This window comes from Tiliqua scincoides, chromosome 3, assembly GCF_035046505.1.
Source record: "Tiliqua scincoides isolate rTilSci1 chromosome 3, rTilSci1.hap2, whole genome shotgun sequence".
Taxonomy (NCBI): Eukaryota; Metazoa; Chordata; class Lepidosauria; order Squamata; family Scincidae; genus Tiliqua; species Tiliqua scincoides.
Window position 1 is genome coordinate 145,062,786 of NC_089823.1, and position 22,440 is coordinate 145,085,225.

Here is a 22,440-nt window from a genome sequence, read left to right on the forward strand (position 1 = left end):
TATTTCATGATAGATAAAGGAAGCCTTCCACAGGCATGCACAGCACGCCTTGGTCCTTGTGTCGCCCCACATGACCCAGAAGTAATTGCATACCACAGTTACTTTTGGAGCTTTCAGAATGCCACCCGCTTTTTTTACTCTTACTTTCCCAAGCGAAAAAAGCGAGTAGCTTTTTTAGGCTTATTTTTTCAAATAAAAAAAGCAGGCTCCACTCTAAACAGTCACCTGCTTTTTCCACTTGTTTAAGTTGAACCTTCCCCCATCAAACTGTATTTGGGGTGATTTTCAATAGAGCAGCAGCAGAATAAACATGGAAGTGAAAGGAGAAGCAGGATGGGAACAGGAACGGCTGCCAATAGGAACAGATCACTGACTCCGTGGGTAGCACTGGTGATGGGGGGGCACAACCGAAGGTCACTGAGTAGGGGGAAGCAAATTTTGCCATCCAGTGAGCTGTGGCTGAGGAAAAAAACCGCAAAGATTAAACAGAATGAAAAAAAACAACCCAATGGATCAGCATGGAGGAGTGCATTGTGGTGCTGCCCCTTGTGTGCCACTCCAGGGCATTTGCACTCGCTGGCACCCCCCGGGTATGTTAGTGATGCACAGGGTGGTGGTATCCAGCCTGTCCTGTCCTTGAATACTTCTCCTTTCTTGGTATTTGAATAGGTTCTGCTCTGCCTGTAGTTAAGGCTATATTTATGCATTGTCTCTATTGTGACACAGGCAGAGAAATTAAAAAATCTCAACATTTCAGCATTTTCAGAAATACTACAGCCTCGGTAATTGCTGCAGTAAAACTACCCATAAAAGTATTGCACTTCTACAATTCCCAGGTCTGTAGTCTCATCATGTTTGCTAAAGTGAATAAAACTTAGTGTTTAGACCTCAAAATTAGGGATTTGTCATTGTTTCCTTGATCTCTTTGTTTAACTGCTAAGGTTGCAGTTAAGAAATACTTGTTGCATTTATTTCTGCAGCACAAATTTATATTTCATTGTGTAGGCCCAGAGCAAAATTTTTCCCGTCAAACTGAACTTCCACTTGTCAGAAATTTCTGAACCCTTTCACTTCTTACATGCTTCCTTGTCCCAAGGAAGTGTGTTCCCTTTGAATCATACTTGGGTGAAGGGATAACATAGGGTGTGATGTAGTCAGCAGATGCACTGTTGGTCAGCATTCCAATTTCTGGCACATGTGCACCGAGTGGATAGAATATTCATGAGCATGACATCAGAGCAATTGAGCCAGTAATTATGGTGGGACTCACAGGTGGGGGGAACCATCCAGTTTTAGCCTATTATATATGCAGGGCCAGCCTTTTAAAGTGTGGTACCCAATTCTGCAAGTCCTTATGGGGCCCCACACATTTGTTTTGGGAGGGCCTCCAAGCTGCATGCCCCCCATTTAGTGTGACGAACAGTGGTGGCCCGGGCCAGGTCTGGCACCAGATGCCAGGCACCTGGAAGTAGACTGAATGTGGCACACTGACGTTTTTGAGTCACTGCCGACTACTTCCAGAGTGACCTGATTTTGGGCCAATCAGAAGCCGGGGTGGTTGGGACTGCTTCCAGAGCAGCCAGATTTCATGCCATTTGAAAGCAAGGGTGGGCAAGAAAGCCCTGCAAGACCTCTGCTCATGCAGTGCTAGCTGCAGCATGGTGGGGGGAGGCCATTGGGCCAAATCAGTCCAATCAGGCTATAACCAGAAATTGTAGTTCTGGTTATATGTAATTAGATGTATGTTACAGGATTTTATATTGTTGTGATACATCCTCCTGATATAGCATCTGATACAATATGACATTTTAGTGAACAGTACCACTTAAGAAGTTTACCAGTCTGAATGGAGTGGTTATGATGAAGTCTTCTTTTGTCGGCTGTAGTTAGTATAAGGCTCTGGCAATGAATTCATTTTCTATCTATCATTATTGTGGAAGTTTTGCTCTTATCTTTGCAAATGACAGGCACCTTAATACACTGCTGGCACTATTTAAATGATGGACAGTGATAGTGGCAATAATAATTATTATAAAGAACATTGCCTCTTGATACTCCACTGAGTTTGGTCTTCATCACATTTTATAAAAGCTCCTCAGAGGATTGAAAGCTAATAATTCTAGTGTTAAAGCAAATGGGGCATCTGAAATGTTGACAGCTTCATTTTGCAAATATTGTGGATATTACTGCTGTGAAACCTTTTCTTCCCTTTTAATAGTATTGAGGCTGGGAATGGAAGATTTGGAGTCAACAGTGACAAGGAAAAGAAATAAAGCTTATGAGTGATTGCAGCATCTGGCTTTAAAGAAAGGAAAGAAGCCTAAGTTCTGATGAGAATCTAAAATTCGATTAGAGCAAGAAAAATAAAAAGATGATTTTTCTCAGTAATGGAAGGTTTATTGGTAGTACTTGAGCTAACATGGATTAGGTCTCAAAGGGCAAAATGGAAGGATATGAGAAAGTGCTAAGGAGATTGTATTGCATAGTTCTTAATTCATCAGCTGCAGTGTATATTGTGTCAGCTTCATTTAAGACTGTTACACATCTGTCCAGTCTCCTGTTTCATGTTCAAATCTTTGGACCTATTGCTTTTCCCAGCAGGAGCTGGGAAAATATTTTCAATATTTTCAATAAATATTTTCAATATTTCTTTGTGGAATACTTTAAAAAAAATTGGGCAATTAATTTTCATTTGCTGAATTGCTTTATGAGCCCTTTCAGTAGCAGAACCTATAAGAGAAACTATCACTCCTGTCCCCTTCCTTTGTTGTCTCCACTTGTTGTTTCTACATTGAGAGCCCCTTTGGGGCAAGGACCCACCTTCTCATCTTCTGTAAAGCACTTGAACACTGATTATATAATAATATTTTTCCCAGCCCAAAATACTGCCATGAGGCACTGATTTCTTGTTTCAAAACTATACACTACCTCCTCACTCCCAGCTTCACCTACCCAACTGGATGTTGTGATCCACCAAGCTAGATGAAGTCCACATGGCAGTGATGACTACAAGACTTCAGGGGAGCGTGAGGAGGAATGCCAACCCCGTTGCTACACCCCTGCTGCTACTATGGCAGGAGTTCCCAACCTCCTGCCCCTTTAAGGCTGGGTTGAGAACCTGTAGCAATGGTACATGCCACTTCCTGGTTCTACATGCTGTTGTCACCACCAACAACGAAAGGGGGATAAGAAGCTCTGCTTAAACCTATCTCTTACCTCCCTGTTGGCGGCAGTTGGGAGAATCCAGAAGTTCCTATTACTGTGGGTCTCTGTTGTTCACCACCCTCTTAAGGTGGTGGATTTTAACAACACGAAATGGGGGGTCATGACTCCCAGGTTGGGAACACATTTTTTACTTACACCAGCACCACAGAGAGACTCCTTCCTTCCTTCCTTCCTTCCTTCCTTTTTGGCTGCATATGTTTTTCATCAAGCAGCACCAGCAGTACTCAAGAGATGTAAGTAAATCTGCTCCCAGTATGCTACACTCACATACGGGTTTTCAGCTTCTAGCATGCTTGCCACTCCTGCAACTTTTCTTTCAAGCTCTAAGGCAGTAAACATGGCAGCCTTCACGCATCACATTGTCATTTGCCTCTCAGACAGAAGAAAAGTAGAAATAGCAAATGATGGGCAGCCCAATCCTGCGCTCCCGGTGCCCAGGGTTGCTGCGATGCTGAAAATGGCTGCCACTTCATCCTGTGTGCTCCGCAGGCAGTCCCAGCAGCTCCTCGGGAGAAGGGGACTTTTGTCCAGTTCCTCTGGGTAAGCCGAGTAGCTCCACGATGGGGCTATTCAATTCTATGTCAACCCGAGGAATTGACATAGAATTTTGATCCTTCGTGTTGGGCTGGCAGTCCCGCCTCCCTCCCACCCCGCTCCCTCTCCCTGGCACACCTTCTCCCAAACTTCAGCCTACCTCCCCGCAACCCGAAACACCTCCTCCCCACCTCCCCCCACATCCCCACCTACCTCTCCGCTATCTGGCGGTCCATGCAACTGCCGAGCAGCAGAGCTCTGGTGCTCATTAGTCACTAGCCAGCTAGAAGCGGCACTCCACTGGTGCAAGGGCCTGCAAAATTGCCTTATGGCATGTTTGCGACGGTGCATGCCAGCAGTTAGCTGGTGCGCACTGTATAGGATTGGGCCCTAAAAAAGTTGTCCGTAAGGTATTTAGTTAAGTTAGTTAAGGGCCCTAACGGCACAATCCAAACCTGCTCTGGAGCAGGCAAGCCAGGAGGCTTGTGCTGCATCCAACGCAGGTTCATTGGGTGCAGCGGCGCAGCCACAGGCAAGGGGAAGCTCTTCCCCTTACCCCTGGGTAAGGGCTGTGCATCCCAGTGGGTCTCCTCAGACCTGCGCCACCTCTGGAGGTGGCGCAAGTCCAAGGAGAGCAGAGCGGCTGGAAGCCACTCCGTTCTCTTCAGGGACAGGGGTTGGGATCCGGCATAACCGCCAAGTCCCAGCCCCACCCCTGGCTCCCCGTGCACCTGCCCCCGGGGCCGCGCATTGCCCACCCTCCCCCCGCCCAGAAATGCCCCTTCCCTGCCCCCACGCCTACCTTTGCCGCTTGTGTTGGTGTGAGCGTGCTGACACAAACAGTGGCACGGGAGCCACCATGGAGGCTTCTGCCTGGCTCCGCGTGTCAGCACATCTAAATGCGCTGACGCGGCTCCCATCCATGGAGGCGCAAACATGCTTTTCGGCACCTTTGCGACCTTCCAGGGCCTCCTATGCCAGCATAACTGCTGGTTAGGATTGTGCCGTAAGTTAGTTAAGGGCCCTAAGAAAGTTAAACCATAAGGTGCAGGTATTTCACCTATACAGTTATCTGTTGAAGTTATGGTAAAATTTTACCCAAGTTATTTTGGTATTTGACTACACTACTCCTGCTGATGCCCATTTGTCCTCTTCTAAGATGACCATGCTGCATCTTTGCCAACTTCTCCTAATCCTATAGTAGAATGAGATGCTGTGTTATTTGCTTGTTGTTTGTTCATGAATCAAGCTAGAAGCATGCTAGTGATGAAACCTGGTTCTATTCCTGGTCATGTCCTGCTAGCTGAAAAACACATGCAACCTTTTTCCTTTTTTCCCCAGCTGGAAGAAAAGCAAAGGAACTAGTGGGAGTTCTAGCCTATGCAATGACCACTTCCATTGTAGTAGTTAGTCATAAAGATTACAAATCCCATCAGCCTGATTGCCTTTCTCCATCCTGTTTGGAGAAATAAATAAATAAAGAGATGGACCTCATCCAGCACTCTTGCTCTGCAGCTTGGATTGCTGTGAGGAGGAAAGAAAGAAGCTTCCCACTGCTACTGGGGTAAATAAAGGGTGTGCTAGGGGTGGAAACCTGGTGAGATCGAACCAGCATGCTTTGATCCCTGATTTGGAAGTCAAATTTGGTCATATGATATGTCTCCCCTTTGTGGAGGTAATTTAGGATTCCCCAATTTTTTTCTGAATCCAATTCCAGAGAACTTTAGTGATACTTCTAGTGAAAATGGATCACATGCTAGCAATCTGTGCTATCTAATCAGAATAATACTACTGAAATTTAGAATGACATATTTGTGTGCCTTTTATTCGTGCTCAATTTTCTAACAACCAGCTCTTGGTGTTTTAATTTTATCCCACTCCCAGAGAGTGACTTCTCTAAATCTGCATTAAAGATATGTCCAGAAACCCAGACAAAGAGGTGGATTTGCGGTTCCAAGGCAATTTTGGGCATCAGCCCTGACCATTCACAAAAGTTCACCAAATAGAGACCGATGCTATTCGCAAGTCTTATTTAAAGCAGCTTAAGAGCCTAAAATGATAGAGAAGTCCTTAAAGCAATTTAAACTACTTTAGATGCTTCAATCAGCTTAAGGGCTTGGAGAGTTTTGTAGTAGTAGATGCAGGATGCTCTGTGGGAATCTAGAGAAACTCAAAAGTGCCTTGCATGTAGAGGGAGAGAGGGTGGGGTTAACAGTTGTGGGGGATTTGGATTGTATTGTGCAGTGGGCAGATTAGCATGTATAGGCGGGGTGAAGAAAAGTATAACATTTTTAGTTTAGTCAGGTCTCTGGTTTTATTGATAAGGCTTTATGACCTTCCCTCAGTAATTACAAGTTATGATTGCTTGCCGTCTGTCTACTGGTAATTAATTATTGGTTGTTTTTATCCTTGTTTTTAGGTTAGTCATTTTAATAAACTATTTATACTGTAGAAGTAGTATTTTATTGCTTTTAAATAATATTATTTATATTGTCTTTTTATATACATTATAATTTTCTAATTTTTGTCTTGTAAGCTGCTTGGCGTTACCTATCAGGATTAAGGAAAGTGGGTTATAAATCGTCCAAATTTTTATATTATGCTATAATTCATGCATACACCATACTATAATTCACATATATTACTGCATACAGTTTTCAAACTCTCAGGGAGAGTTTGAGCTGCTCTAAATTCTTGCGGGGGCGGAGGCAGCGGTGGGAAGGCAGCGACACGATCCCCAGGATCGTGCCACTCAGGGGGCTGCAGGGGCTTGGTTGCACTTACCAGAGCCTCCTGCAGCCTCCTGGGGGTGCGGGGAGCCCTGCACAACTCCCTGAAGCAGGGCTCCCTGAAGCTTCAAAAGCGAAAGTAAAATGATCGCGCTTCACTTCTGGTTTTGCGGAGGCAGAGCGCAATCATTCCACTTTTACTTCTGAAGCTTCAGGGAGCCCTGCAGACGGTTGAGCAGGGCTCCCCGCACCCCTGGGAGGCTGCAGGAGGCTCTGGTAAGTGCAGCCAAGCCCCTGCAGCCCCCTGAGTGGCACGATCCTGGGGATCGCATTGCTGCCTCCTCCCTGCGTCCTTGCTGCCCCTGCCCCTTAAGGGGGCAGAGGGCAGGGCCCTCAGGCTGGTACGTCACAATGCCCCAGTTTGAAAAGCCCTGGTGTATGCAGAAGCACTTGCTTCACCCATTTAATTAATTAATTAGTTAATGAATTAGACCAGCTTTTCTTAAACTGTGGATAGCAAACCACAAGTAGGTTACAGCTTGGTTTCTGATGGGTTGTGGAATGCCACGCAGAACCACCAATACTTCTGGGTTGCCGAGCATTACATTTTTTCAATGTGAAAAGCCTGTCTCCAGAGCTCACTGACAAGCACATTGTCATCAGTGAGAGCATGACACAACTTGGCCTGGAGGTCTTGCTCTCCGTGGCTCATTCCGGGTCATGTGTGTTCTCGCTGATGAAAACGCATTCATCAGCAGAACATGCTCTGGAGGTGGGCTTATCGCATTAAAAAATGCAAAAGCTCAGCAACCTGGAAGTGTTGTTGTGACATGATGACATCATGATTTCACCCCCAATATGTCTGGGTTGCCGAGCTCCATGCTAAAGGTGGGTTGTGGGGCAGGAAAGTTTGAGAACTACTGAATTAAATCAAGTGCTTGAATGTTCCCCATTCTGCACCACTGACACTGACCACTGACCAGTGAGATGCATAGGCATCTCTACACCACTGACACCACTGATTAAGGAATCTGCAGACATCCACCAGCAAGTGTTTGCTCGGATGGTTTTACACATCTCTTCAGTTGCTTCCCTTAGAATGTTTGAGTGTTGTAAATTTTCTATAAGGACATATTTGTGAATTAGAGTTCACTAAAATGTGTATATTTTTTGAGACACCCTGTATATAAAAATGTTTATATGTTCCATGAAGTGACCATAAATGTATGGTCAGAATAAACTCACTGGATCAATTTAGAAACAAATGCTCATGCTACCATTATTTTTGGTTTCTGCTTAACGGACAAAGTGCTTTATGATTATCTTATTCATCCAATTCTTCATCCCCCATCCAATAAATAATGAAACCAAAGAGGGAAGGTAGCAGCTGGTGATGCAGAGAAATTTCTCAGATTTTGGATTTTCAGTAGAATCAACTGTTTCATTGTACTTGTAGTGAGAGAAGCATGTATTCCATCTCCTGATTTATTTGAAATTTCAAAATGGCTCCCTTTCCTATCTCTTCAACAAGACTGCTCCCAATTGTCTTTTATCAGGAACTGCAAAAAAATAGAAAATTCTGGGGGAAATGCAGAATGTAATAGAGTACACTGGAGCATATGCCTTTCTCTTAGTACACACCAACCACAGCCAGCCCCCACATACCTGGAATTAGGGGTAGCAACATTCACAGCATGATGGCTTCCAGGTGAAGCCCCATTCACATGTTATGTTTGATGTGCTTACATCTGTGCAGAATATATACATGATTGTTGTTCTGTACATCTGTAGTTGTTTTCATTTTAAATTGAATATGTTCAATATGTAATGCTACCTTTTCAAGTAATCCAGTACCCATGCTTATTTTTTTAAACTAATGCATTTTCAAGCAGTCACACAAAAACCTTTATGTGTTTACAGAACCTGTATGTAGATACAGTATAATGTGTGAGTACTGCATGAAGGTGAACCTAAGCGTCCCTTATTTTGGAAAACAAATTCTGTTTCATTTCTTCTCTCTCCAAGTTCCCCTCCAGAAAAGAGATGGAGGGTTATATAGACAGAATCTGTGACTATTTCCTCTATCTCCATGCAAAAGTCCCCCCCCCAAAAAGTCTGTTCTTCTCTAAACCTCTCCAAAGTGGTTGTTCACAATAAACTATTATACAGTATACACATTTGAAACAATTTTCCAGTTGTACATCTCAACAGCTCCCTCTGAGATAATTCCATCAATGATCACAATGCAGCTAAAGTTTGTTGTGACTAAGTCCCAATGAGAAGACTAATGCAAGACCTCCCTGACACCTGAGATGGTGTACCAAATGTTGTTGACTTCTTACACCATCTTTGGCTCCTCCAACGTCCTGGATTGGAAAAGGAAGAAGGGACAGAGCAGAAAAGGAAGTGTGGAGGTGAGGAGAATGGTGGGCTAGAGCATCTCTATGATCTAGCCCGCTGCTATCTCCTCCTCCGCATTTCCTTTTCTTTATGGAATTCAGGAAGTGGGGGAGAAGCAGTGGAGGTGAGTGGGTGGATTGACAGGGATGCCCCCTGCCAATCTGCTGTTTGAGATGATCTTTTCAGTTAGCCTCATGTACAGACCAGCCCAAGTATTTTCCAAATATTTGGAAAAGGTATTCATTAAATAGCCAGCCATATTAGATGGTTAAAATGTTTCTTGCTTGTCTGGTTAGTTAAAAAGTTAAGGAATAAATCCTCATAAAAAGAAGGAAATTTCCTTTCCAATGTACTGGAAGAAAGTGATTGCGCTGGTGTTCTGTGACAGTTATATATTCATTTAGGACCGTCTAGCACAGCAATAATTTACAGCAGTTTCGTATTTAGGCTCTACTGTGTAATTCGTTTTGACCTCCCACATTCATCAAAGCTTTGTTTTTGTTTATGTTGCTATCATGAGACAGGGAGAGAACAGTATGGAAAAGACGATTAAGTTCCCCGCCCTTTGACAGCATCTCTATCCATATGCCTGCCACAGCAGGATGGGGCTTTGCTCCAGTTGTATCTAGTTAATGAACAATAATTAGAATGATGTCGTCATTTTGAAATCATTGCATGCTTTTATTTTTCTTTCATGTATAATTCATCAATATGGTGCACTGAACACATTTAATGGAGGATGGAGTATTTGTCAGGTCTATGTTCTGGATAAGGCAGAAACACAGCCAACAAGGTGGTTCAGGAACAGGTGCAGATTGCTGGAGTCAGCAGGATCAGCAAACACCTGTGACTGCCTCACCCTGGGTGTGGCTTAGCCTACACTGATTGGCCACTCCAACTACTTAATGTTTGGTCTGTTGAGCCTCCAGTGCAGCAGTAGGAGTGTAGTAGGAGACTACTGAACTGCTGCCAGTAACTTGGGAGGCTGGATGTGAGTATATACATGTTGTTACTGACCATGGAATGAACTTTGACTGTGTATCTTGGAAAACTGATTTGGATTTGTTGTTTATGGACTGACTGCTCATCGTGCTGACTAGGACTGTTTACTGATTACTCTACCTGTGATAACCCTTGCTCTGAAATATAACCACTGCATTCAAAGAACTCTGCTGGTGTATGCTGTTTTGTGTGCCTGCTCATCCAAGGTTCCATACAACTCTTTACCAGACAAAGGGTTGCAACTCTAACAGTATTTTGTAACTACTGACTTAGCACGGCATGTGTTCTGCACATTTCCAACAGATTCCCTTATCATTCATTATGTGCTACTTATGAAGCTCCAGAATTGTAAATGCAAGCAAGGCCAGCTCCATCTCAGTTCTAGATAAGATGCGAAGAGATTGGCAGAATGCTCTGTCAAAGTTTATCATACACTGGAAAAAACCAAGAATCAAGCAGAAAGTTGATTGACAGATGAGAAAATGGAAGGAGAGTAATATCCAACTATTCAGTTACACTGTCATGTATACAGACGTATACGGCTATTAGATCGGATGGATGATCATTGTGATTGGTTTTGGCTGCTCCCCAAGGAACTTTGTAGTTGGTTGATATTGCTCTCATTGATATATCGTTGACACACACACACACACACACACACACACACACACACAGAGGTCGGGCCTTTTTATCTGTGGATTTGGTACCAGTGGATTAGATTGTTCACAGGTTCCAAACCCTTGGGGTGGCACAACTGAACCCTCCGAAAGCGACTGGAGTTGTGCTTCGGTCGCATCTGGAGGGTGTTCTGGGGACCAGGGAGGCTGCACATGGTCTCCTTGACCCTAAGAATGCCTTCTACAGGTATTGTAATGCAACTTAAAATTTCTCGGAGGAAACCAGAAGTGACATTTTTATGCCCTTAGAAGACATTCTGAGGACTGGGGAGGCCGTGTGCAGTCTCCCTAGCCCTCAGAATGACATGATTGGAGTACTGCTCCAGTCACGTTAGGAGGGTTTTAGTGCCCTTATCTGCAGTTTTGATTATCCGCGGATTTAGGTATCTGCGGGGGTTCTGAGAATGGAACAGCCGTGGATAATGAGGGTCCACTATATAAGATATAGATATACACTGCTCAAAACAATAAAGGGAACACTTAAACAACACATCCGAGATCTGAATGAACGAAATATGCCTATTAAATACTTTGTTCCTGACATAGTTGAATGTGCTGACAACAAAATCACACAACAGTCATCAATGGAAATCACATTTATCAACCCATGGAGGTCTGGGTTTGGTGTCATACTCAAAATTGAAGTGGAAAAACACACTACAGGCTGATCCAACTTAGATGTAATGTCCATAAAGCAAGTCAAAATGAGGCTCAGTAGTGTGTGTGGCCTCCACGTGCCTGTATGACCTCCCTACTACGCCTGGACATGCTCCTGATGAGGTGGCGGATAGTCTCCTGAGGGATTGCCTCCCAGACCTGGACTAAAGCATCCGCCAACTCCTGGACAGTCTGTGGTGCAACATGGCGCTGGTGGATGGAGCGAGACATGATGTCCCAGATGTGCTCAATTGGATTCAGGTCTGGGGAACAGGCAGGCCAGTCCATAGCATCAATGCCTTCATCTTGCAGGAACTGCTGACACACTCCAGCCACATGAGGTCTAGCATTGTCCTGCATTAGGAGGAACCCAGGGCCAACCGCGCCAGCATATGGTCTCACAAGGGGTCTGAGGATCTCATCTTGGTACCTAATGGCAGTCAGGCTACCTCTGGCGAGCACATGGAGGGCTGTGCGGCCCCCCAAAGAAATGCCACCCCACACCATTACTGACCCACTGCCAAACCGGTCATGCTGGAGGATGTTGCAGGCAGCAGAACATTCTCCCTGCTGTCTCCAGACTCTGTCACGTCTGTCACATGTGCTCAGTGTGAACCTGCTTTCATCTGTGAAGAGCACAGGGCGCCAGTGGCGAGGTTGCCAATCTTGGTGTTCTCTGGCAAATGCCAAACGTCCTGCACGGTGTCGGGCTGTCAGCACAACCCCCACCTGTGGACGTCGGGCCAGCACAACCCCCACCTGTGGACGTTGGGCCCTCATACCACCCTCATGGAGTCTGTTTCTGACTGTTTGAGCAGACACATGCACATTTGTGGCCTGCTGGAGGTCATTTTGCAGGGCTCTGGCAGTGCTCCTCCTGTTCCTCCTGGCACGAAGGCGGAGGTAGCAGTCCTGATGCTGGGTTGTTGCCCTCCTACGGCCTCCTCCACGTCTCCTGGTGTACTGGCCTGTCTCCTGGTAGCGCCTCCATGCTCTGGACACTACACTGACAGACACAGCAAACCTTCTTGCCACAGCTCGCATTGATGTGCCATCCTGGATGAGCTGCACTACCTGAGCCACTATTGTGGGTTGCAGACTCGGCCTCATGCTGCCACTAGAGTGACAGCACCGCCAGCATTCAAAGGTCACCCAAACATCAGCCAGAAAGCATAGGGACTTTTAGAGTTGGATACCCACAGTCTAGTGACCATTTACCCTTAATATGTAATTTGGCCTACATCTCTGATTGCCACCACAATTCCCACTCTCAGGTGGAGGACGGTCACCCTGACATAATTAAAAGAATTAAATGGGATGCAGCCACTAAAGAGTCCTTTTGCGCACTACTACAAACTGAGGACATGTTCCAGTTGTCTACTCTGGATCCAGATAACCAACTAGGGATTGTGACCTTATTCGAGGTTTTAATATCAACTCTCCAGATCAAACTGGGCTGGATACCTCCACCTCAAAGAACAGAGGGTGGGAGAAAGAACTCTGCCAAGCTTGAGCAGACTTGCTTGACACTGAAGTTCGCTGTACACAGTGCTTACAATAAATTTCGAGTAACTAATAGTAAATTAAGTTTACTACAATATTTTAAGCTGTCTGCCCAACTCAAGGAAGCTATTAAAACTTTGTTACACTGCAATGCAACAGCGAGATGGTCACGTTTAATTAAATCTGTGAGATCTAAAAACGCCAAGATTTTTTGGCAAATTATATCAGGCTGTTTCTATAAAAACTCATTTGGTTTCACAGCAATTCCAGCTAAAACGTGGGAAGCACATTTTAAATCAATCTTCTTTGATGAATCTAAACCTGTCTCCATTGTTAATATGCCACTCCCGTTAGATCTCCCTGATTGGCCTGCAGTCTCAGTGGATGAAGCTCTTTCACTCATTAATCAGTTAAAGCTGGGTAAAGCAGCCGGACCAGACTCAATTCCTCCTGATATTTATAAAGAAGCACCAGAGTGGTGGGCCCCAATAATTGCAGAACTTTTCACTAGAATTGATAAATTTGGGGTACTTCCGGACACTTGGACTAGATCTATCTTGGTTCCCATCTTCAAAAAAGGGGATAAAAAACTTCCCCCCAGCTACAGGCCAATCAGCCTTTTAGACCTGGCAGGGAAAATGTATGCCTCCCATCTACTTAAGAAACTTTCTGCCTGGATCTCGGACCATAACATCATAGGCCCAGAGCAAGCGGGTTTTAGGCCAAATAAGTCTGCAATTGATCAGTGTGTGGTATTATCACACCTAATCTTCAAACAAAGGACTCAAAATAAAGCCCGACTATATGTGGCCTTTTTAGATTTAAAGTCGGCCTTTGATTCCATAGATAGAGATAGACTCTGGGATAAACTTGAGAAGATGGGAGTGGACAAAAGGCTATTAATATTAATTCGTGCCCTGCATTTAAACACCTCATGCCAAGTGAAATTATCTCCGAGGGGCGGCCTTTCGGCCCCAATTCCAATCAACAAGGGGGTCAAGCAGGGGTGCGTTCTTGCTCCCACCCTGTTCAATCTCTTCATTAACGATCTGGCTCCCTATCTAGCAAACTTTGGTACGCATTCCCCCAAATTAGGTTCAGTGGATATCCCTCTCCTTTTGTATGCTGATGACATGGCCCTGATATCCCGAACTAAAATAGGATTAAGGAGACTGGTTAATGCCTGCATAGAATATTTTACCAACAATGCCCTTCAGCTAAACTATGAAAAGTCCAAGATTGTGGTGTTTGGGCACTCTTGGAAACCACAGTCTTGGCTTTTCAATGGTAAATCAATACAACAAGTAAAGGAATTTCAGTATCTCGGTCTCCGGTTTCACTACCAGCATTTCTGGTCTTCCCATCGTCTTACAGTAATTAACTCATCCAAACTAGCTGTTCAGGCTATTACTCGTTTTTTCTTCTCTTGGGGTAACTCATTCATTCCAGCTGCTCTCCAGGCGTTTAATGCCAAAGTTACACCTCAAATTTTGTATGGCATTCCCGTTTGGGTGCCAGCATTAAATGATTCGATCGAAAAGATACATTCTAATTTTTTATACAAGATCTTAGGTGTACCGCATTGTGTTCCCTTCGCGGCACTTTGCCTGGAGACAGGCCAATATAGGCTGGAGTTTCTAGCTTGGTCCAGTTTCTTAAAATACTGGGCCAAAGTGTGCTTCAGGGCTGACCAAAATCCATTGTTAAAGGGGTTATTGACTGACTCGCTGTTGTCTCCTTGCTTAGCTCTATTCAATAAGAAAATCAGACAAATGGGTCTCGAGGAAGATCTACAAGGAGCTGCTACACTTGAGATTTCTATCAGGCTCTTGAGAACAAGACTAACAGACATAGAAAGGCAAGAGATTTTGGCTGCAGCACATAAAAAATGTTCACCCCTAAATTTCCATCTTAACAGTACCTTTGGTCTACAACCAAAATACCTGTCCTTCTTAGAGTGCCCCTTTGAAAGGAGGGCTTTTACATTAGATGCAAGTGTTGCCTTCTAATGACCTACTTGGTAGGTTTAGAAATGCCCCGAAGGAAGAACGATTTTGCAATTGTGGCCTCAGAGAGGTAGACTCTCTTCCACACATTGTTCTGCATTGTGCTTTTAATCAGGTGCTCAGAGACCAGTATCTCCCCTCATTGTCAGGAAACAAAAAAGGTCTCTCTGAGATCACCTCTTTACAACTTTTGCTGGCAGGTGAATTTGAATTTGTGACCCTTCCAGTTGCTAAATTTCTACATTTGAGCAACTTGAAGCGGGCTAAGTTGCTGGTTCTAAGCAACTTGTAGTAACTTTGTAAGCAATCTGGTGTGTTTTAACCCTTATTTCTTATCTCTCTTTTAATACATACCTTCATACATGACTGTTTGGAGATATTAGTTGTAAAACTATATGCCTAATAAAGGTTTGTTGTATGCATAGGGACTGCGAAGTGGTCTGTGGTCACCACCTGCAGAACCACTCCTTTATTGAGGGTGTCTTGTTACTTGCCTATGATTTCCACCTGTTGTCTACTCCATTTGTGCAACAGCATGTGAACTTGATTGTCAATCGGTGTGGCTTCCTAGGTGGACAGTTTGATTTCACAGAAGTGTGATTGACTTGGAGTGACATTGTGTTGTTTAAGTGTTCCCTTTATTGTTTTGAGCAGTGTATATCTTCTATTGTAGAATCCCTGTTAGAATCATGAGATCATTATAAAGTCAAGGTAGTTCCACGTATGTCCTTTTGCTTCAGTAACTAGAGATGTAGATTTTAATTGGAACCAACAATTGAACATTCTTAATATTTGGGGAAATATATACAGTAGTCAGTTCATACAAGGGATTTGATTATTAACAATATAGTCAAAATGAGAAGGCCTCCGTGACCACCCTGCCACCACAGAATGTAGAGCGTGCCCCATTGGCATGGCCACATTGGCTCTGGAAAGCTGGTTAGGATTTACTTAATACATCAGGATTGTATTAGCTCACACTTGCTACTTTGCTGGTTTAAGTCCAAGGAGAGGAAGGCAGCACGTCAGGCCAGGGAAACTAGGGATAGCATCCCAGAATGTTCTGCCACCACTGGGATCAACACTCTCCCTGCTATTCTCCCCACCCAATCCTCCCCCCCATCTTCAGAATGCCCCTCCCCCCCGCCGCCTTACTTGCACTGGCACAGCATCCAGCTGCCCAATCCAGCACAGACAATGGGCTATGTCAGGTGCAAGGGAGGGCACCAGGATGCAGGTCTCTTGTTATCTGGTGTGCTCCCTGGGGCATTTGGTGGGCCACTGTGAGATACATGAAGCTGGACTAGATGGGCCTATGGCCTGATCCAGTGGGGCTGTTCTTTTGTTCTTATGCCCCCACACATGGAGCCTCCAGTTGTTTGCTCCAGAAGCCCCAAAGTGCACGGCAGCAGTGTACCTTTTAAGATGCCATGGTGGCATTTATGGCAACGGACCAGGAATTCTGCTACTGTAAGTGGCCCCTAGGATTGGACCATTAACCATGCTAGAAGCTGAAAGACATGTTCTGAACCATCCAATAAAGATTAGGTACTCAGAATTGCTGATTGCATTATCTCTTGGAACTTAAATTATAAGGAAATTAATAATTTGTAGAAGAGCTTTTCTTAAATTCAGACCAGTGAATGGACTTTGGTAGCTGATTAAGTATATCAGTATATATGATTAAGCTACATGGAAAAAATTTTTTTTGAAGTGGTAGTTCCTAGGAGGAGATTAACTGTCCATTCCCCACCCCCAGCTTCCCTTTCAATGACTGGTCTTAATGTTTTGCTTGTGGTTCTTGTTAAATTGTGAGCCCCTTTGGAACAGGATACTATCTTTTCGTTTAGTTTGACACAGAAACACTTTGAGATTTTTTGTTGAAAATCAGTATGTAGTATAGTATCTGTATTGTACATTTCTTGTGTGCGAACTAAATCAGTATTTCTCAAAGTGTGCTCCTAAGACCCCCCGGGTCCTCTTCCATAAGCACACTATAACTGGCTGCCATCTGCGTGGTGCCGTGCTACTCTGTGCATGCGCCAGTACTCTGGGGCTCTCCAAAATTCCATGCAAGCACTGGTGAGGCTCCCCAAGACTCTGTTTAGAGTTAAAAAGGCTCTGGAGACCAAACAGTTTGAGAACCACTGAACAGATGATACATGTCATCAGTGGAACCATTTTATATGACTTTGTTATAGTCTTTCCTTCCAGCTACCTATTGTGATGTTATTTTCGATGTTCCTTTTAGGGAAAACACTAAATGAAGAGATTTTTTTTTAAAGCCTTGAATCTCACTAGAAGGAGCCCCTATTGCATCTCATCTCCAAATATTCCTTCAGGAAAACTGGGGCAATGCTCACTTAGAGACGAGTTGCACAGTGGGCTCCTCCCATGTGGTCTGGAGGTCCCGGCATTACCTCAGTAGTGTGGTGTGACAAGAAGCCACACTGCAGCCACAGGCCACAAAGTTAACATGAGAATTAACTTTGAAATTTGATAGCAAGTTTCGGAGGGGAATGTTTTGAAAGGGTTGATAACAGAGGAAGAATCGTTAAACCCTTCACTCTCACCCAGCATTACTTCCATGATCCAATTTTCCCACAGAGCTGTTTTACATCAGGAGGTCCAACCATGTGTACTTTGAACCAGAACTCCTCTTGCAGTCTTCAGTTGCCAAATGGAAAAAAAAGTTTATTTTAGAAAAAATGTCGCCTTGGGTGCCCTCCGGGGAGAAAGGCGGGGTTCAAATTGAATATATAAATAAACTAAAAAATTCAAATAGTTGTCCCTCACCCCATTCGCATTTCATCTGCTCTTGTCTTTCAGGACATTTCAGGATCTTTCCAAACAAATGGATGTGTCTTATGGCACCGTCAGGGATTCTGCAGTGTTTGAATACTTTAAAGCGAAAGGAACAAACCCTTTAGAGCAAGACAGCACTTTTGCCGAGTTGTGGAAGACAATCAGTAAGAATAATGGAGCAGATAACTGTGTTGCAAACCCTTCTGAAGGCATCAGGAAGGTAAGAAATTATCATTAGTTGATCCATAGAAAGTTTGTATTAATTTCCATTTAGAATGGTATAAATCTATGTAATGTTTTGTAAAAATAGTTGCGGTCATTTGAGTGTTTGTTTTGTACTCGTAGTACAATGTCAGTCATTCTCCTCCTGAAAACTGCAAATCAGTTTGGAACAAGATTGATGGTTTTTTCCCCCTACTAGTTAACTAAAGTTGGTGCTTGAATGACAGTCAAATTCATATTGCTTTTGATGAACCAACAGTTGGAGTCCAGACTTCCAGTTGTGAAAGGCTATTGTTCTAATCCATTATAGCTTCTAATATGTACTATTTTTTGTCAATTCCTGTTTCCTACAGTTTCCTTTTATCTGAGTGAGAGTATTAGTCCTCGTTCTTTAATGTCCTGAAGTCTTTGGCTAAGACTGTAGTTCATTTTCAGCTCTAATACAAATGTTTACTTATTTAATATAGGATTGTAATTAATTCTGAGAAACATAGCTTCATAGAGCCCCTGTACATCAAACAATTTAGTGTTTCAAATAAGTATTTCTGAATGCATACTATCTAGATCAGGGGTGTCCAAACTTTTTAGCAGGAGGGTCACATCATCTCTCTGACGCTGTGTCGCGGGCCGAATTAATTTACATTTCCAATTTGAATAAATTTACATAAATGAATATATTAGAGATGGAATTTGTATGAATGAATGAAAGTCTTGCAATAGTTCAAGGCCTATAAAAGTCCTTGCACAAGACAAGGCTAGCCTTTCCTTCACTGCCACTGCTGCATCACAGACGTGAAACAGCAAGCAGTGGAGGGAACCCTTGTCCAACAGCTCATGCGAGAGGTCAAACAATCATCTTCACACTGAGAGAAGTTGCGTCAGGCCAGCATGGGCTCTAGCAAGTCTCTGGAGGGCCAGATGCTCATTGGAGACTAGGGACTCCCTGCGGGCCGGATTGTGAGTCCCTGAGGGCCACAAGTGGCCCCCGGGCCGGGGTTTGGGCACACTTGATCTAGATGAAATTACTTGCAGAAACATAAACCAGCAGCAGAACCAGATTTAAATCTGAGAGAACATTAAAACTGCATCAAAACTGAGGACATCAAAAATAGAATCTAATGAATCAGATCTTACCCTCTCTGCCCCAAAGTTCTGCTGGAATAAACCAGTTTTTATTTTCCTTCAAAAATGAAAACTGTGTGTTTACTTTATCACCTTACCTGAGGAATACAACACAGCAGAAGATGATCGTGTTCAGTCTAAGCTCTGATAACAATTGAGATTGGAACAAGGTTCCTGTAACAGTCAACAACCATCTTTCTAGCCAGCCAACCATATTTGTGTGTCTCCCCATCTTTAGGGAAATGTCATATTTCTCATAGGCTGATTGTCCTAAGAAGTTGAGCTAAAAACAAATGACCTCCACCACAGCTGGTCACTCTGATGTAATGTCTTCTCCAGAAGCTCACAGTTCCTAGTTATTTCTTGCTTGTATCAGCCTGGCCAGCTATCTGCTGCACCTGTTTGATAAGATGCCTTTTAATGATAAGAACCTGGGCAATAGTCATATTTACAGTAATTTCTTGCTAATTAGTACTGATTTCCAGGGGAATCAAAGTAAATAACTAGCCTATATAATCTTATTAGCTTAGCCCTTTGGTTCTGGACCTAGCTGAACCAGTGAGTCATCTGGAGATGCTGTAAGTCCTGTGCAGATGCCTGTATAAGTCTCATGCCTGGAAATGCTGTATATTTATGCCTGGAGATGCCTCTGTAAATGGAGGTGCTCCTGTAAGTTAATGACTTAGATTTTAGACAGATAAAGCTCTTTTTTGACAACCTTGGCCTAGACTTCCTTCTTCCTTTGTTCCCAAAGAACCTCCATCCCTGGCCAGAACCACAGGTTGGAATAGTTCCCTTAGTTGGTCTCAGTGTACTGGGGGTAGAAATTTGTATAGGAAAACATGTTTCTTATGGTAAGTTGGGCAAAAGCCATTTAGGGCTTATTTTCACTGACTTACAACCCAATCTTATCCCCCAGCAGCCCATAGCATGTAGCGCCACTGCTGGAGCATGTGTTCCATGCTATTTTCACCTGAAGGAGGCGTGCTGCATCAGGAAGTGGAGTGCTGCAGCTGGTACCTTGCTTTGAGGTTGACCTCCATTCGGAGACCAGCCCAGCAAGCAGAGTTCTTATGGGCCTTCCACCCACTGCTGCTTCTGATTGCCAGCCTGGCCTCCAATGAGTCTCCTCAGACCTATACCCATTGTTTTGCTAGCATAAGTCTGTGAAGACTCCTGGAAGTGTTTTGGGGCAAGGAAAGGATCTCAGTGTGTACCACTGCATCTGAGATCGCTCCTCCATAAAATTCCTCCTGCCCAGCTCTCTCCGCACCCCAAAGCACCCACCTCTATCAAACCTGCCTGCTCTAAAGAGGCATCTGGGAGCCACTGTCTCATGCGCAGGGCCTCTGGCCATTTCCAGCAGTGCTTCTGAAGCATACAGTGGTGATAGCATAGCTTTTGTGTCAGCTTCCTGGGCTCCTTGGTGGCAGATCTCATGATCCACCACCATATGGACTTCATAGGATTAGGCTCTAAATTCAACAGGTCACTGAAACAAGATACAAAAATTAATGTATTCAAGGTGGCCTTTCCATCTGAAAATAAATGATAGCTTTTAAACAATAAATTGAAAGTTGTACCTCAAAGGACATATTGGGGGTTTCTGATTACATGAATATTTATTTAAATTTAATAAATTAATCTGTCAATGAATCAGTTAAAAGACAACAATTAATCAACAAACGTATCTAAAAAGCAATGTCTGTAAAGATTATCTGTGCTGGCACAATTCCATTGTGATATTAGGTGTGCACTGATGTGAAAATAGGCAGTACAATTTGTACTGTTGTGGGTTGGGTGCACCTCTCCAGATGCTCAGCTGACCCTTGTGATCTGTGCCACACTGCACTGGTATCCTTGTGAAATCCATACGAGGAATGGCTCCTGCTCTGGGCTGTCCCATAGAAAATCACTATGCTGATTTTCTTTAAACACATACATTTTGTTATGGAAAAAAACAGCTAAGCCAAAGATGCAAGTCCAATGCACTAAAGAAAATCCAATTATAGAAGAATCGCATGAACTTATTTATGTGTTTGAGGAATAAACATCCCCTTAATTTTTTTACCTGCTGAAGAGGCACTGTCTCAAAATGCATTGGGACTTCTGACATTTGTGAATAAATAAATGCATAAGATAGAACTATAATTGGATGTTGTTTTTTTTAAGTGCTTTGGACTTGCACCTTCAGCTTCGCTGTTTGTTTCCTGTCAGTATAGTGCTGCTCTTTTTCATTACATTTCATTATTGGCCAGTTCTTTCCATGACCATCTCATCACAGTCACAAGAGCAGGCCTGGTTTAATTACAACTGCCAAAGCACCCTACTTTAGCAAGTGAGCACATGGGTGCATCCCTTGCATCATGAGATGATGCACCAAACAAAGCTCCTGTTCACACTGCATTGCATGGCTTGGACTGCACATTTCCATTCACATTGTGAAATGTATCAGAACGTGGCGTCCCACCTGCTGCCTTGGGCTTTGTGCTCATTTCATGCAACCGCATCTGGCCATATTTTTACTCTATAGTTTCTGAAGTCAACTTCCAAGTCAAATGTTATTCTGCACTCACTCATCCATAGAATTGTTTTTTGACATGTAATTCCAGCCATTCATAAGTGCATTCACCCATATGCACTCTCCCATAAACAAATAATTTTAAAAGATTTTTTTAAAAAACATTTCTGCTAGATTTAAGTGGGAGTCACTGGGTTGGGAGGGATGTGAAGCCTTATAGCAGATCCCGTACGTTTTCCACATTAGACTCTTCCCACTTGTCCTGTACCTAATTTGTTCCTGAATACATCCTTTATCGTAGAAATCTGGATGAGTACAATTTTAACATTGATTTCAACTCTTTCCAAAACCATTCCAAGTTCACCCCAAAATTAACCTAAATACCCAATACCATAAGGAAAAAAGTTCTGTGGCATGATAAAATAGAATAAACAACAATTAATAACAACATTATACAGCATCGATAAAGTGTTAAAGTCAACTATGAAAATGTTTCAGAGGTTGTAGCATCACATAATGAAGTTTGGCACTTCAAGCTCTAGCTGCAAATGATGAGCAACTCTGCTACATTTCATCTATTTTTCCACTTTTCCCATGAGTTTTTTCATCGTCTTCTGTTCTTTGGGACCCATACTCACAATAATTTGCACAACCACAGCACAGAAACAGATAAAGGGAACGTGTAATGCACATGCTTTGAAAGCATGGGGACAAGATACCCATCAGGCAGGGTAAGGAGGGCGGCTCTTCCCCAGCCACGCTTAGTTCTCCAAGGGTCCTGAAGATTCCCCTACAGCCCACAGGAACGCATCTAAGAAAGGGGGCACTTCCGGGTTTCTCTCCTACCAGGGGATGAAGTCCAAAATTCGATCCAACCTCCTATAACTCCTTCCAGGGCACGCAAAGCAAATTTATCCCCTTCTACATCTCCAAAGCTCAAATCAGAGGCAAAGTCTACCTATTAGGTAAAACAGGAGGTAGACCTTCCCGTCCACGCGCACACACTGTTTCTGGAACTTATATTGAAAATCTTGGTA

At 43.7% G+C, this 22,440-nt stretch overlaps 1 protein-coding gene across 1 annotated transcript in view; it reads left to right on the top strand.

Annotated features, from left to right (window-relative positions):
- The window catches only part of GRID1 (glutamate ionotropic receptor delta type subunit 1), an 829,564-nt gene that overhangs the window by 757,730 nt on the left and 49,394 nt on the right, over positions 1-22,440 (top strand). The window contains exon 13 of the mRNA XM_066620630.1: positions 17,563-17,758. Within this exon, the coding sequence (XP_066476727.1) occupies positions 17,563-17,758 (196 nt within the window). The remainder of the gene's footprint in view (positions 1-17,562; positions 17,759-22,440) is intronic.